This window comes from Adiantum capillus-veneris, chromosome 30, assembly GCF_014529385.1.
Source record: "Adiantum capillus-veneris isolate H3 chromosome 30, ASM1452938v2, whole genome shotgun sequence".
Taxonomy (NCBI): Eukaryota; Viridiplantae; Streptophyta; class Polypodiopsida; order Polypodiales; family Pteridaceae; genus Adiantum; species Adiantum capillus-veneris.
The window spans coordinates 20,950,750-20,968,681 of NC_140960.1; the positions used below are offsets into that span (position 1 = coordinate 20,950,750).

At 41.1% G+C, this 17,932-nt stretch overlaps 1 protein-coding gene across 1 annotated transcript in view; it reads left to right on the forward strand.

Annotated features, from left to right (window-relative positions):
• The window catches only part of LOC147417639 (uncharacterized), a 30,263-nt gene extending 13,071 nt beyond the window's left edge, over positions 1-17,192 (forward strand). The window contains 5 exon segments of the mRNA XM_086507026.1: positions 16,396-16,504; positions 16,608-16,688; positions 16,778-16,829; positions 16,832-16,881; positions 16,962-17,192. Of these exon segments, the coding sequence (XP_086363152.1) occupies positions 16,396-16,504; positions 16,608-16,688; positions 16,778-16,829; positions 16,832-16,881; positions 16,962-17,192 (523 nt within the window).
• The last annotated feature ends 740 nt before the right edge of the window (positions 17,193-17,932 follow it).

A 17,932-nucleotide genomic window follows, 5' to 3' on the forward strand; every position in this document is an offset into this window, starting at 1 on the left:
AAGAGTGCTTGGGTGGAGAGAGCAACAAAAAGCATAACACCTAGTTAGTTAGCATCAACAATACTTTCAAAAGAGAGAGAAATTAAGCTATTGACAACAGTTGAGGACCGGATTTGCATGGAGCCGGTCCCCCCTCCAAAAGGCTTTGTATTATGGTTTCTCCCATCAAGAGAGACATTGTACAATACAATTCTTTGTGTTCCTTCAAGACTAGCTAGTGCAATGAAGATGGAAGCTTCATGCACTAAGCAAAACACTTAACAACACAACTTGAATTATCCCCGTTCTCAGACCCAAGACCTCACACACCTTCGAAGATGGTGAGAGCTAGCAGGGTAGGAGAGTAGATTGAGAGGAAGAAGGAGTATCTTACGAGAAAGATGCACATCTCCTCACATAATCACTCATATTAGAATAGCTTAGCTTAGTAATTAGCTTGGTAGAGAAGATGAGCATGCATTGAAGCTTGGCTCTTGGTTGGATTTGCATCCATATGCCAAGAGAGTGTTGATGTAGGCTTCTATCTCACAAGCTTGGAGTAGGTGATGAGCTCTCCATTAAAGCTTGGGAGGAGATAGAGTATTCTTTCTTCACACATGGTCAAGTGTGAGTGTGTGTGTGTTAATGCCAAGCAAAAATCAGCCCTCTCTCTCTCTCTCTCTCTCTCTTGGGCGAGCCCTTCCTGCTATTTTGGTCTGGCTTTTACCTCATTGGACCTCCCCAAGTCAAGCCAATAGGTAATAAGAAGCATAAGTGATAGCCTTCTGACATGTGTCCCCCTTTCCCCTTTTGTGAGAGCTTTAGGTAATTAAATTATTAAACTAAACTCTCATTGGACCCCTTTGCCTCCTGGCCAATAGGAATCAGGCAAGCCAATGGGCTCCTGAATGCTCATTGGACCCCTTGGGAGACTGTCCAATAGTCTTCTAGGAGACTTAATTCTCATTGGTTTCTTTTATTAAATGTTTTTAAATTAATTAAACTAGATTTACTCTAGTCTAAATCTCATTGGTCCACCTCCAAGGCCATCCAATAGGAATTGGGCACACCTTCTGGGCATCTGGCGTAGGGAGCTGACATGTGTCCCTAATTCCCTTTGTGTAAAGGGAGCTTGTGTGTGTGTATGTGTGTGGCTTTCTCTCTCATCCCCTAGAAAAAGAGCTAGCCCCCTCCCATGTAGGGATGTGCAAAGACTTTTAGGGCACACACAAAGCATCCAATTTTCCCTAGGGTTGACCTTTGGACACAACCTTTGAATTTTGGAACCTTAGCATTTTGGAAGTCTTAATGGGCTGAACCTTAGGGTCTTTTTAGCCCATTGTTGCACATGGCTGTTTTGCAGATGGCTCCCCCTTTGGATCCCTATTGTGGCCGGTCTGCTAGCTTAACCAATATTCTAGCTTTTTCTCCCCTGGCACTTCCCCACATTAAATGATCAGTTTAATATGAGAAAATCATTTAGGAGAATTAGATATTGATTATTATGACACCAAAAATAGCAGCCTCTAGGTCGCTTTGCGTCGCATATTTCAACTTTCCCCCATCACGTGGGAAACAAGAATCAGCAGGGTTCACCTGGTGTTCCTCTATCTCCTCATTCGATTCATTGCTCCGCATTGCCCTTGGCCCGTTGGCCACCAACATCCCGAAACCTGGTTTACCGGGAGTACCGCAAAAACTCGCATCCACCATGCTGGCGCCACTAGAAACCTCGTCACTACCATCATCCACATAACATCCCTTCCTCTCGGGTATCTTTTGGGCCTCATCCAACCTTACATCTGGCCAAATTCCAATTTCTGACACATGCAACAGCTCATTCAGCACTGCCAGCACTTGCCCTTCCCCGTCGTCCGGGATATAGGCATCCACCCGATCAGCTTGGCATTTCTCTTTGCTTTCCTCATTCTGGCATTGCTCTTACTTGCCAACCACATCAAATCTACATCTCAATGGAACTCTCCATAATCCTAGAGAGTGTTTGGGTCAACACATGCATGGCATCTTGCACCGCATCCCCGTCATATCCCGGTTCTTCTTTGCTCCATCCATCATAGCCGAAGCCCGCGTACCCGCAAATTGAGTAGTGCCTTACATCAGCCATGTCTTTTTCCCATGCATCTTTGAGTGCTTCCACACCTAGATCAAAAAGCACCATGAATGCAGTAAATTGCTCGTTCTTATCAGTCCGGTCTCTACCATTCAGAGTCTTCTCATGCGCACTCACACCGCTCTTCCACGTATATCACCGCACTGCTTAGACATTTGCTGGCCACTCGGCTCAACCAGATATTCCCCTATTCTCATACTTCCTTGACTATTGATTCATCAAGGAGGAACCCATCGGCCGTCTAATTCCTGCATGAGTCCCAATTTTAGCCACATTCCACCTCGGAATGGCTTGCATCTATACCTCGCCTGCTCCGATGTCGAGGCATCCTGATCTGATCTTCCCCATTGGGCCTTTACCTGGCCAAAAACAAACGGAAGTGTGCTTACACTCAAAACGAACAACAAAGTGATCAAGATGTATGAAACAAAAATCCAACTCTGACTCCTTTTACCCGAGTCCCACACCAGGCAATTGTGCCCATTGTCCTCTCCAGAGAATTGTTCTCGAGGAGCCATCATTCCAACTCCGAGAACCCCATTATCATGCATCAGTTGCATGCTATTGTGCATCAGACGATCCTCGCACATTTCCACGGCTTGTATGGTGGCTCATTAGCCAGGCAAGAGGCCAGCCTCGGCCGCCATCTGCAATCTCGATGGCATCGCACATGTCATAGGTGCTCCACATGTCATCCCCAATAAACTCATACACCCCCATCTGCTGGTTGTAATGTGCCTAGGAACACATTCCAAGCAACCCACAAAGTGAGCACTCTCTAGCTCAACGAAGCACGTCCATTCACCTTCTTGTTGACCTTAGTCATGCTATAAGCATCCTCCACCTCTCTTCCAGGAAACATAAAAAACAATCCGCATTTAATCCGCATTCCGCCACATCTTCCAAAAGTCCAGATTCTTCCTTCATTCTCTCAGACGTCTCCTCCTCAGAGGGCAGTAGCCCTGCATTACACATAACCCAGTCAATGGATTTTGTGCCGGGCCACTGAGGTAGCAGTCCGCAGGGTCCTCCCGAGGCTCCTTGCAGTCCCTGCCCCAGTAGTCCTCAAAGTTTAGATTTCGCTCGCAAGCCAACAACTCCCCATCCCACGGGGCATAACCAGCACCACATCCAACTTCATGCATCACTTATTCCTCATAATAGGCATCAACATAGCCAAAAAACATTGCACCCAGCTTCCTCGTCAACTCTTCCTTACCGATTTCTTCCTCGAAAAAAAAAACAGAATCCCCTTCCGTATCTTCCTCACTCGATGCGTCAATACTCTTCTCTTCCTTCACAATTGCTACCTCAATGGCCCACTTATCTTGCATCATAGCCACCTTCTCAAAAATCCAGGTTATCCTCTGCTCTTGCCGGCGGAGCTCGTCCTCCAACAAATGGATACAAGATGATACCCTTGAGAGAGAGCCATGCTCATACACACACCCATACCATAATACCGCAGGCCGGTAGTAGAGTTGTTAGGTGCAGCGGAAATGAGAGTTGAACTTCACTCAAGATAAGTAATCCGACCATGCTCAAGGTTCCTTCTACTTATGGAAGGGAGATCCTTCCATTCTTTTAATGAGAGAGTGCAAGTGATCACAAACAAGTGGATAAACACTCTGCATGAAGGTGCTGAGACTGAGAGATAGAGAGAGAAGAATATGACACGCACGGCTAATAGTCCTTATCGTCATATTTGAGATTAACCGTCAATAAAATCTCATCTTAATTATCTTTGTTTACTTCTTCAAACTCCTCTGCCATTAAATCTGTGTTGACATTCATTTCCTCCATGTGCTTGACATCCACTATTTCTTCCTCTTCGGTGTCTGTAGTGTCAGAGTACGGATGGTTATCGTTCTCAAATTCTACAATGTCATCATGATCGGCAAGGGAAATTCTACACGTCTCTAACATGGATGTGTCTAGATTCAAGGATGTTACCAATTCATCCTGATTTGCTTCCTTAGGATCAACGCTATCAAACAACTGACGACCTCTAGGTTGGACATGCACAACTTGCCACCATGGATGAGAATCTGGGTTCTTATAAAAGAACGCTTGCTTAAAATGAGTTGGAAGAATGTAAGGCTCTCTTATTGCACACATTAACTTCAAGGAGTCGACGGACCAAAATTTGGACGGTTCTCTTCTCATTGTGGCACTATTGCCTTTATACTTGGCATGAAACCAATCCACCTTCAGAATCACCTGTCAAAATGCACGAATCAAAACTTTAGAATCATGTACAAGAAATCTACATGTCATTGTTGTATGAAGAGGGATTTCATTCACCTGTTTGAAGATCTGATACGATATTTCATAAATGCCGACTATGGTTCCCACATAACCAAGTTCACCATCGACAAGATTTCTCTTGAACTTGCACGTGATAATTGCTTGAAAGAGGTAACAATGGAAGAATCTTGAGTTAGATGTAAATCATCAATAGCTTTTATCCATTTGAGCCTGATCAATATATAAATGATATAAGAAAAAAAGGAATATTGCTTGTTTAGTTTAAAAGTTTTCAAAACCCAAAAATTACCTTTCTTTCACATCCGATCATAAACTCTCTCTGTTCCCTTGAGATTCTCTCATGATCTCTATCCACCCGTTGCATAAGGGTGTATAACCAATCCATGAAAGAAGGTATGTCTTTGATGTTATTTATGTTGGTTTGACGTCTGGATCTCCTGTTTTTACATCTATCAACTCGTTGGTTTGCAAGTTCCTCCTTGTAGTCCTCAACAAAGTGTTGCATGCATTCGCTATTATAGACAATGAAAGTAGAAATATCCAAAATATTTTGGATCTTAAGTCAAAAAGCGTCTCCCTTACCAGACAATACCTCGTCTAACATGGTAGAAGAAGACTCATTTGTCCATATGCGTGGGACTTCGAAACCGGTTCGCTCAAGATATTCACAAAAGTAATACATGCATTCTTCAAGCATCCATCCTTCTGCCATAGAACCCTATGGTCTTGCTTTTTGGCGTACATAACCTTTCAATACTCCCATAAATCTCTCGGCCCAAAACATCCATCAAGTAGAAACAACACCAGCAAGCTCTATCTTGTCCACTAGATGGATTAGCAAATGAGCTTGGATATCAAAAAAGGAGGTTGGAAGTTTCTTCCCCATTAAACAAAGAAGCTTTATACATTCACGCTTCTTTTATGGAATTAACCCCTTGTCAATTTCTTTAGATGTAATCCATCTATCAATAAAAGAAAGAAGATATTAAAGTTTTATTTGAATTAAGAACTTATCAACTAAAATTTTACACTAAAATTTAATGAGCTATAAATACCTTGCAAGCGATCCAAAGCGATATTTTACATCTCGGACTCCTTGGGTAGTACGTCCATCAATAACAAGGGGTAGAACATGCTGTATACATGATTAATCTGATAAACAATACATGCAAGAAAATAAATACTTACGAAGATTGATAAAAATTTACCTTCAAAAATTGTGCCAATCATGTGTTTTTAAACCAGACAAGCTCTTGTCATCTAAAGTGAACATGTTTTGACAAGATGCTCCATATCTTGTAGGCGTACGACTCAATTGAATCCTCTTGTTGATAGTCTGCACCTCTTCTGTGTTGAGTACCCATGGGGCAGGCTCATAGGTTGTCTCACCTCCAGTTTCATCAGAAAGTGGCCATAGATTAGGCATTGAGTTTCGATCCTTTAAGTCATTTCTTGCTGCCACCGTGTCTTTCAAGCAAACAAGGTGTTGCCATAACAAATGACCAACGTTCTTAAATATATGCATAGGATCAAGAAGATGACATATCTTCAAATCCTTCCAATATTCCGAAGTGTACCATATCGAAGGACTTTGAGCCAGAGAACATTTTCCTCTGGTACGCACCTTCACAACATCATCATCATCGCCCGCTTATGACCTCCGACTCCGGATCGATAGCGGGTCCAACAATCCACTTTAGGCACCAATCCTTTGGTGTGTTTGGTATTGGACATCTCCCTTCTTCTACCTTCCCGTTAAACTGTATGGCTTTCCTTCTATTTTGTAGATGATGCTCTTCAGGTAAAAATTGTCTGTGTTGAAGATATATATTTTTGTTGAGGTTTTTGTTATAAGTCGATCTCAACCAATCACCACACAGGACAAGCTTTATAACCCTTCGTACATATTCCTGCAAGAAAAACATAACAAAGATGATTAGCACAATAAATATACAAAAAATGTATGAGACAATATTATATTAAAACCATTTACCTGAGCAAAAACCATATCCTAGAAAGTTGTGGATAGTCCATAATAAAATCGAATGAACAATGAACTATCTTTGACCATGCTTCTTGACAAATCCACGACATCAATCCCTCTCCACAAATCTTGAAGATCGTCAATGAGAGGAGCCAAATATACATTCAGGTCTTTAACTTGTCGCTTTTCCGATGTTAGCGTGCAAACAAGAAGAAAAATGAGAACCCCTATAGCCTTGCACACACCACCCGTCGAAAAGAAACACCTCAAAGCTGCGGAAAACACCTATGTCGAACACCTGTAGAGTCGGGCAGAAAACAACTGTAACCCAAACCATGATAAAAATTGATAAAGATTAAGACCATAAAGATGAATCTTGTGTCGTGTAGACCTCCATAGAGTATCCATATGCTTGACTCCGACATCAGACAAGAGAGTTACAAGCTTTCGAAGTTGGGGTATCTCTCAAAAGCTCCAAGAAAGCTAGTCTCTGTTAGGAAAAAGGTGTGCAGGGAATTGCAGCTATTAAAAGGGGATTTTTTTGGCTTATCCCAAGGTATTTTCTCTCTCTTCTTAGCCGACGTCATTTCCCCCTTTGGGCACCTTTTAATTGGTCCATTTTAGACCTTTTTTGGGTGAAAAATGAGTTGTTGGCCACTTTTTGACCAAGGCAAGTGAGGAAAGGGGATGTCCAGTGGACCAAAAAGGTGGCCAGGCGCCTGGGCAGATAGTGTGGACTGAAAATGGTTCCCCCTCTCTCCCCCAATACCCACAAGACCTCACAAGCAAGGCAAGGAAGCTCCATTAGCTCCTTTGATACACCCTTAGGGGGTACCCACTCCCCCCCTTATACCCTCCAATTTCCACTTGCCCCCCCCCCATGTTGAATTACTCCACTGCCACTTGGCACCATCCTCCCACCTCCCCACTTAAGCCAATGAATTTTTTGTTTTGTCCCCCACATCGAGCAATCTTGGCAGAGGCGTGGTGGGTGACTCCGAGCACTGAATACGATGATGTAAAGCCCGGCTCGGAGCTTATCACTTCGGCTATTTCCAAAAGTCCTTGGACACACCTTTTCTATTAAAATCCATTAAATCAGCCCACTTTCCTTTCTTCACATGCATCCGCATCCACTTTCTAAGTAAGGAACTGTCCACTTCCAATGCCTGTAACATATGATGTATGAGTCCGATTCACCGGCCATCAAGCATGATTGAGAGTACTCATTGAAAACCACCTTTTAATAGTTTGACCAACCCAACTCTTACAAATGACTAAGTAGAACCAAGCCTTTATACATAATATTTACAAGAGCACTCTAAAAAGTCAAAGCATTATGTACATCTATGTACTCGAGGCTAGTGAGCAAGCTTTTTGGCATGACTTAGTGACTTCATGCTTATCCAAAAAATGCCTGACATAGATTGCCAAATCCCCCTTGCCTGCTTAGTCATTTATGACAAGCAGAGATCCCCAGGGTGAATAACTGCTGCATTTCATCCCCAGAAACCTCATCCACATTTTCAGATGTCTCCACATTGTCTCCTTCTGTTGATAGCATTTCTTCAGCCACAATTGTCATCAAACGTGCCAGATACTTCTTCAATCTATAACCATTAACACGATACTTATGCTGTGTACCATGTAAGTCTGCCAATTGATATGTGCCATTTTCAAACTTGTTTACAATAGTAAAAGGACCTTCCCATTTGATTTGAAACTTCTTTTAAAAGGTATTTTCCAATTTACTATTGTATCGCAACACTAAATCACCCTTCTCAATTTTTTTATCTTCCACGCACTCATTGGCTTTTAGCTGAGCCTTCCTTGACACTTCTTCACAGTAGCTCAAAGCTAAAACTCTATCCAACTGCAAGAATTGTAAATCTAATAACCTTTTTTGCCATACATTTGCTGGATCCTCATCTTCCAATGACAACAACTTGAGAGCAGGAATTTCCACTTCAATTGGCAATAAAGCTTCCTTGCCATAAATCAAATGGTAAGGGGAAAATCCTGTGCTCGTTTTGATAGCAGTTCTATAGGCCCATAACGCACAAGGCAACTTTGAATCCCAAGTCTTTCCATGTGTCTGTGTAATCTTTGTCAAGATCTTTACCAAGTCTCCATTGAATCTTTCATTAAGACCATTGCATTGGGGATAATAGGGAGAACTGTACATATATTGTATATGGAGCTTTTTGCATAAGAAATCAAACAGTTCTCCTCTAAATCCTGGTCCTCTATCAGAAAGTAGCTCTAGTGGCATATCAATTTGCAACATATATACTCATAAACAAATTTTTCCATCTCTTTATAGGTAATCTGTTTGACAGCCTTGGGTTCTACCCATCGTGACAAATAATCCACTGTTGTCAAGATATAAGCATTTCTTTTGCTAGTCATAGGTAAGGTTCCAATGGCATCAAGACCCCATTTTTCAAACACGTCAAAAGCTAGAATTGTCTTTCACATTTAGGCTTCAAAAGTCTCTTTCCCAACCTCTAACAAGGCAAACATGACTTGTACCAATGATTAATGTCCCGTTGAATAGTCGGCCATATATAACCTTCTTGCAAGATCTTATGCAACAGGATCTTCATAGCAAAATGGCCTCCACAAGACCCCTCATGATTTTCTTCCAGAATTTTGTAAATTTCTTCTTTCCACAACATAGAATGCAAAACCAAATCACCTCCTTTCATGTAAAGCACATCATCAAGCATTTTGTATTTTTTGGCTTTTCTTATGAACGCATACTTTCTAGAAGACGGTAAACCTTCAGGTAGAATACCTGTCAATAGAAAATCCATTTCCTTTGATAAGATTTCTCTCCCATGATATAAAGGGGCATTTGTCTTCACCACAAAGACACAAGTGATCATTTCTTGGGCAGCATCATGAGCTTCTTCATTTTGAGACCTCCCAACATGCTGCAAACTCCATGCTTTGAGCTTTTTGAGCAACACTTTCACTTTGAAGCATAAATTTTTCAATTTAGGGTTCTTATTCTTCCATACTCCCAACACTTGCTTCACAACCAACAAAGCATCTCCTTTAATTTGCAAGCGTTTAATTCCCAATTGTAAGCAAATATGCAAACCACATTCAAGAGCCATGTATTCTGCTTCATTATTACTCTTTGCATTAAATTTCAGCCCTTGCTTCCTCATAAGATTTCCTTGTGCATCATAAATAACAATGCCTCCTGAAGCAGAATCATGACTTCTTCAATAAGAAACATCAAAGTATAACACTGAAGCATTAGGGATGGCAAGAGTCCCAACTTCCCTCTTTCACACCACCTCTTCTTTAACCAAAACCGGAGTATCCTTATAAGTAACAAGATCTGCCAGGGTAGCTTGACTACTTTCCTCCACCAAAAAGGCGAACTGAAACGCCTGAAGCTCAATAAACCATTTCATCACTGTTTTTGATATATTTGAATTATTGAACAATTGGGGAAGCAATGAATAACTGGTGAGAAAAGTGAATGACTTTTGCAGCAAGTAGTGTCTGAAGCGTCTGCAAGCATAAACCATACTGGTCATCACCAATTTAATTTCAGAAAAATCTCTTTCATGAGGAGTCTTCACTCTGCTAGCATAATGAACATGCTTCATATAAAGAGATTCCTTCCCCCTTTGCAATAACATAGCTCCAATAGCATCATCTCCCATTGATGGGTTGACATAAAACTCATTTTCCCAGCGAGGAGCTTGCATAATAGGTAACATACTCAAAACCTCTTTAAATATGTCAAAAACATCGTCACAGTCATGAGACCACTCCAAGGGATCATTCTTAACTGTTTGCTGCAATGGATACAATAGCTGTGATGCCAAAGGTATGAAGCGAGACAAATATTTAACTTTTTGTATGAAAGTGGCCAATTGTTTTGTATCTTTTGGAGGTGACAGTAACAACAAAGCATCCACTTTCTCTGGATCTAATTCAATCCCATTTTTTGAAATTACATGCCCCAGAAGCTTCACCCGTGGCTGTGCCAAATGACATATTTTAGGATTGAGCTAACCCTCGCATTCATCATACCTAGCAAATGTCATTTCAAGCTTTTGAACATGCTCTTTCCTTGAACTATATACACAGAAATCATCTATCAATCCTTTGACAAACTTCCCAAGGAACGGGGTAAGGACCCAATCTACTTTTCTTTCAAAGGTTCCTGGCCCATTTGTCAATCCAAAAGAAAGGAAACAAAAGAAGAAACAACCCCATGGCGTAATAAAAGTAGTCTTTTTCTTGTCTTCAAGAGCAAGGATACGCTGAAAGTATCCTGAATACCCATCACAGACACTGTATCTCTCAAAGCCAGCCACTGCATCTAGCAATTGATCAATAAAAGGCAAAGGGTAAGGATCTTTCTTGGTCACCGCATTTAGTGGCTTGTAATCAACACAGACTCTCCAACGCCCATCTTTCTTTGGGGTGACTACTATAGGGCTCACCCATTTCGCATTATCCACTGGCACATTGAACCCTGCATCCAAAAGTTTATCCACTTCTTCCTTTAAGGAATTTATCTGCTCCTTGCCCGTCCTCCTTAACTTTTGTCTGATTGGTTTTGCCCCTTCAACTAGCTCAACATTCACAGGATCCCGAACAAAACCCCTTATTTCTTGATATGAGGTAATGAAAAGATTTGGAAACCTGTCCAACATAGCTAAGTACTCCCTTCTTTCTCCTTGTGTCAAATCAGTACTCAACATATTTTGAATCAACTCTTTCTTCACTGGCAGTTCCTGTTTAGGTTGCATCAACTCTTCAATTTTCTCTAAACGGATTGAAGCATTTATATTCCTTGATAATTACAACACTTCACTAACTTCTCTCTATTCCTCGTCCAACAACAAGAATGCCACTTCACTCTCATCACTGGAAGTCAAAGTAGTGCTACTTTCCGAGTCTTCAAAACTATCATCACTGGTAGTTTCGGACTCATCATTCTCACTCACATCTTCAAGTGCCATAGGTTGTTTAGTAGTCATATCAAACACCCTCTTTTCACCCTTCTTGCCATGCACACCGATTGTGACCTTGCCCCAATCTTGCACGACACCAACAGCTCTCAACCAAGGTCGTCCCAAAATGAGAGAAAAGGCTCCCAGACTAGCTGGCATAACATGAAAGGTCACCATAACTTTCACGTTAAAGACTTCAACTTCTAAATTCTTGATCATTCCCAAACATTTCACCGTGGCATGGTTTGCTAGTCCAATTTGAAACCTAGAGCTTCCGCATGTAATGAGACACAGTCTCTCAACACATGACTGTGTGATCACACAAACTTGAGCACCTCCATCAATGTAGGCTTCTCCCATGCCCACACCTTTGTGCCAAGCATTCACCACAGGAAAAATGTCAGGTAACTCTCCCACATACAACACTCTGACTTGTCCATGCTTTGGCTCTTTTTCTGGATTCACTAATGATTTCCACTGCCTTTTAAGTTTGCGCACCATATTCATCAACTATCCAAAAGTACAATCTATTTTCCTCCCAATCAGGTCTTCCTTTAAAATGTAAGCTGTTTGGCCTTCTCGCAAAGGAAAATCTGCCACTTCAAATTGTGTACGAGGCTTTCTCTTTCTCTTGGATTTTGCATCTTCACCCTCCTCCTTTCATTTTTTTCTACTAGTCCCTGGTGCTGCATAGCCTTCCCTCTCTCTTTTGCCTACTGGCAACACATCTGCGTCTTTCTTTTCTACCCGCACAATACCCACATGACCACCAGAGGTTGATGCTTGATTTTCGTGTCCAGTACCTTGATCTCCCTATATATCCAATGAATAATCATTAGCTCTGTTAGGAATCTGTTGAGGAAGTGGAAACATATCCCCTCCCACCTTGTTGGTTTTGGACAATAAGTGCTGATGTGACCAAGCTCACCACAATTATAACAAGTAGGAATGAACCTCCTTTGCGGATCAAAACTACCTTGCCCATGACCCTGGTTAGCATTAGGATGAGCTTCACATGCCTGAGCCATTCCTCTACCACATCCACGATCACGACCACCTCCACCACCAAGAACACTAAGTCGTAATTCTTGCATCATGGTCATCATGTCTTGCATATTTCCTTGTAATTGTTCAGTACTAGTAGCCCTTTGAATAGGTTGATTATCCTCCTTTTGGCTACCACTATTTTGCTCAGGGACCACTTTCCCGTATTCATTAAGCGTTTGAGCTTTCCATTCTTTTTCTCTGGCAATGGCGACTGCCTCCTCAAAGGTGACGGGTCTTTTCAACTCAACTTTGAACTTCAAGCTTTCTTTTAGGTTTGCCACAAAATGGTCCTTCTTTACCATGGATGGAGGGATCTCGTTTCCCAAAGCTTGGGCCCATTTATCCATAAACGAGTGAACTGCATGACAAAATCATCAACACTTTGATTAGCCCTTTGAGTGTATTCCAAAATTTCATGCCAAACTTTGTCTGGTACTTTGATGGATTGGTCTTGTACTAGGAAAGCTTGCTTCACACAATTGTAGTCCAAAACCACCCCTGGGTTTTGTGCCTGCATCAACTTCTCAAAATTGTGTAACCAAAATTTTGCCTCATCCTATAAACTATATTGCAGCAGCCGCAACAATATAGCTTGGTCTAGTATGTTACGGCGTAAGAAATTGACTTTGAACTTTTCAATGAACGTCTGTGCATTTTCATTAGGTAATCCATGAAACCATGGGAACTCGCCTACCATGTTTGAATGCCACAAAAACACTTACATGTGACGTCGAAAACTCAAGGGATACTGATGGATCTCTCCAGTACCTAATCCACCTCACACTGGTTAACCTGGCCCCCTCCAAAGGCTGCAATCCAATTATACAACTTCCTCAAGTGTTGTCCACAATTTTCACATACATAGGCGGTTGTCCATCAGGACCCACATCTCTTTTACATTCACTGCCTGCAGAATAGACATATTTCACAAGAATAGGAGCACTTGTTCCTCTGTGGGGGCACCAAAATGATGTTAGCATGAAAACAAGAAGGAAAATCAGAACCACTATATCCTTGCACACACCACCCATAAAAAAGAAACACCTCAAAGTTGCGGAAAACACCTATATGTCGAACACCTGTAGAGTTGGGCAAAAAACAGCCCTAACCCAAACCATGATTAAAACTGATGGAAACAAAGACCATAAAGATGAATATCGTGTCATGTAGACCTCCATAGAGTATCCATATGCTTGATTCCGACACCAGACGAGAGAGTTACAAGCTTTTGAAGTTGGGGTATCTCTCAAAAGCTCCAAAAAAGCTAATCTTTGTTAGAAAAAAGGGTGTGCAGGGAATTGCAGCTATTAAAAGGGGATTTTTTTGGCTCTTATCCTAAGGTATTTTCTCTCTCTTCTTAGACAACATCATTTCCCCCTTTGGGCACTTTTAATTGGTCCATTTTATGCCTTTTTTGGGTGAAAAATGACATGTCGGCCACTTTTTGACCAAGGCAAGTGGGGAAAGGGGATGTCTAGTGGACCAAAAGGTGGCCAGGCACCTGGGCAACTGGTGTGGACTGAAAATGGCACCCCTCTCTCCCCCAACACCCACGAGCCCTCACAAGCATGGCAAGGAAGCTCCATTAGCTCCTTTGATACACCCTTAGGGGTACCCACTCCCCCTTATACCCTCCAATTTCCACTTGCTTCCCCCCATGTGGGATTACTCCATTGCCACTTGGAACCATCCTCTCACCTCCCCACTTAAGCCAATGAATTTTTTGTTTTGCCCCTCACATCAAGCAATCTTAGTGGAGGTGTGGCGAATCAATATGCTCAAATGCAGGACTATCCTGCGGAATTTGCAAAACTCCATGTTTGCTCTCGTGCTCCGCTCCCCATGTCATAAGATTAGCTAATTTGGGACTTTCAAACATATGTTTTATACACGGAGCCAAGGGAAAATGCCTCAATACCTTTCTAGGAACCTTACCTTTGTCCTCTTTATAACGAGGCGTTTGACATTTTGGACATGTCACATTGTCCTGGTACTGATGTCTATATAAAATACAATCATTGGGACATGCATGTATGGAAGAATATTCAAGTCCAAGGCTACTTATCATCTTCTTCACCTGATCATCGTGTGATGCAGGGAGGGAATTGCTGCCGGCAAGAAATTTTGAGAGAGTAGCCTGCAAGTTGATTAAAAATATGACAATAACAAGCACCAATGTTTAGAGTGTAACACATAAATATGTTAGATGTATACTCCGATAGTGCTGAAATGGATACATTACTCCATCCAAAACGGTTTTGAAGATTAACAATAAGTAAGCTTGCACTTAGTCATGTCAGTTGGCTTCCTTCATAGATATGCTTTAGAGCTTCTTCTCGAAGATACTTCTTGTTGTTAGGAATATCACTCGCACTATCATTTTGATGCCAATCCTCAATAAAATCAGCCATGCCTTCGTCGTTATCAAAGATACTATCACGTCCATTAAAGTCCTTAGAATATTGTTCCTTTAGTCTTGCATACATATTAGGATCACTCCTATGTAGGATCCTCATGCACTCTATTGACATTTGAGATACGTCATGTGAATGTTGATTTGTGACATTATCAATGTCATAATTTGGAATTTGCATATTTGAAGGTAAAGAAGATTGTATCAGTAGCATGCTTCTATATAAAAGGAGAGAGAGATGTGCATGGAATTCAATAACATTTGGAGACATCAAAAAATAATATCAAATTAAATTAGCAACAGTACAGAACGTAATGAAAATTAAAGTATAGAATTAGGGTACAATAGTTTAAAATAACATTAGGAATTGTATATAATGAGCTCTCAACCCTCAGCTGTTAAGGGTGCTCGTGGATGTCTACGCCATCCATAATTGACTAGCAATTCATCACAAGCGCATAATGATTTAATAGCATGGAAAACTATGTATCTTGGTACATCCCTACTCATATGTCTTGGTTCATGACTATTCTCACACTCTACAAACGTGCAATTGGTTATTGCACTTCTCCCTCAACTACTATTGATTAAATCTGCTATGTTTCCTTGAAAGTAAGGTCTTCCATCAACATAGAGTCTTTGGCCTTCTGCATGTGTAATCCTTCTAGCAGAAAGAGAGGCTGCATTGAGACATAATCCATAAGTAGTCATGCTCTGGATGTAGCGATTAAGATGATGCCATGGACCCCATCTATATATGGGTCCACAAAAAGACATAAGGGTGATCTCACATGAAAATCCTATGCAATAAAGACGCCTCGTCCCGCTTCACTGATGGTGGACGGAGCAATCATGTAGCGATTGCCTCAAAAGCCAAAAACCATTCCATCTGAACGAAGTGGTCCTCCTTGCCAGCCTCCGTATCGTCTACGATCATAGGTCTGTACTAGATCCTGTAAATGAGTAGGCAACATATGATCTCCACCCATCTCAGCCTCCAATGGAGGAGGTAGAGGATGTCGAGAAACCTCGAGCTGCAATTGACAAATGACCTGTCCGTGTCGTGTGCGAGAGACATGTGCACCACTGGTATAAAAGCATCCTCGTCATCAAGTGAAGATACCTACATATATAATCAAGTTACATTATATATATCAATCTTTGATTTTTAAATTTCCAATATCAAACAAAGGGAGATAAAAAATATACCATAGGTTGATGTCACTCCTCAGGTGGTGATGCTTGCTCAAAAGTACCATAAGTCATCTGATGTGAAAAGCACTCCCGTCGTGGCCTGCGATACGTGCCACAACAATGAGCACACTAGTATATAATAGGTTCATCGTAGTAGAAATTATTGTAAACGGGTTCATGTGCAGTATCGAAACTCTATGCACCCCAACTACCACTAGTAGGAGGTGGTGGTGTACCCTCTGATTGATCCGAATTTGGATTTCAATTACCATAAAAACATGAGACATTTGTCAAATGACCAAAATAAAAAACTCAATAAAAGTAACAAAACATTGAAGTCTAATAAGTTATATTGGTATATTCTGACGCTTATTGTAATTTAGAAAATAAACAGGCGCTATTGTATGGTGCCATCAAACAAGAGAAAGGCAACCATTTGCATGGAGACATGGCAGTTCTTCCGCAAGGAGATGCACCTACGCATTGATTTTCCCCAACAAAAGGTGTGTGCCTTTGGTAATATATATTAGAATTAATATGAACTTTCCTAGATTGATTCTAACTTTTCTCTAATCTATGTTATTTTGTTTATTCAAATTTGCATAGGAGGCAGCACAAAAGAGAGTAGCTTTACGTCACACATCTAGACTAGGATCGATGGGATGGGATGGATTTGTGCCCACATTTGTGAGTATAGACCATTCACAAGTATAACTTTTAAAGGTAGTATTATTGAATGCAAAAATTAATAAGTCTTTGGTTGTGTCTTAATGTAGACAACAAACTATGGTCGTGCACCGATGGCGTAGGAGATAGAGTACGCTACATACTCGGCTACCGCACTTTGTGTCAGACACTTACTGACAGTCCAGATCCACTTGTACGTATACTTGTTTTGCTTTGTAGTTTTTTTCATGGTAGCTATAATATATTCCTTTTTTATTTCACTAACGAATACAGGAGCAGCGTGGCGAGGCTAATGTGACAGAGGTGGCTCGACAAGAGGCCAAGGGGCAACATCGAGAGGCTGAGAGGAGCAGTGGCCCGATCACTGGCCATGATGGTGACGATCACGGAGATGGGGACAGTCGTAGTCCCACGGTTTGGACCAGTGGTGGTTGCACTAGCGATCATGAGACCAATGATATTGATTCTTCCAGTAGTGATGGATCACACAGGGATCCTTCATAGAGATTTATTTTGCATATTTGGGATCGTTATATATGTATCTTTCACTATGCATTACTACATTGTATGTGATGATATATAATATTTGTTTCGTATATGTGAGGATTGATCACCACACATTTTGGAGACATGTACATAAACTTACTAATGATATATATTGACATGTGTTTGTTGCATCACTAAATTTGTCTATTGTCAAACAATTAATTATTTGTCGATAAGATAATTAGCCTAAGTAACTATCTCAATGTTATTTATTTGTCTTTACATATATATTTTTTAAAAAGATGGATTGAAATTGTGGTCATTGTGCTACCAAATGATGATGTGGCATGTGAAACCTAGTCCTAAGTTTTTTGTTAGCTGCTTTACTTCTAAAAACTAAGGCATTTTGATCTTATAGCACTCTTGTGCAAGTCTTTAAGAATATAAAAGAAATATCGCAATGGACGCTAGTATTTCTGTTCAATTGTTGTTGTTTTGGTTTTGGGTCACCGCCTGTGGCTTTTTGCCTGATCGGTTTACACATTGGTGAAAAGGCTTCTAATGTTTTTTTGAAGATGAAGATTTTAACTATGACGTTTCAAAGTACCAAGCATCATACGCTCCAAGTTTCAAGTTATGTACCATGTACCATGCACCATGCACCAACTACAAGTATTAAGTTTCATTATGAAACCTGACACCAAACACTAAATCAACTGCAAATCTAACACTAACAAGTTTTTTTGGTTTCTATGTCA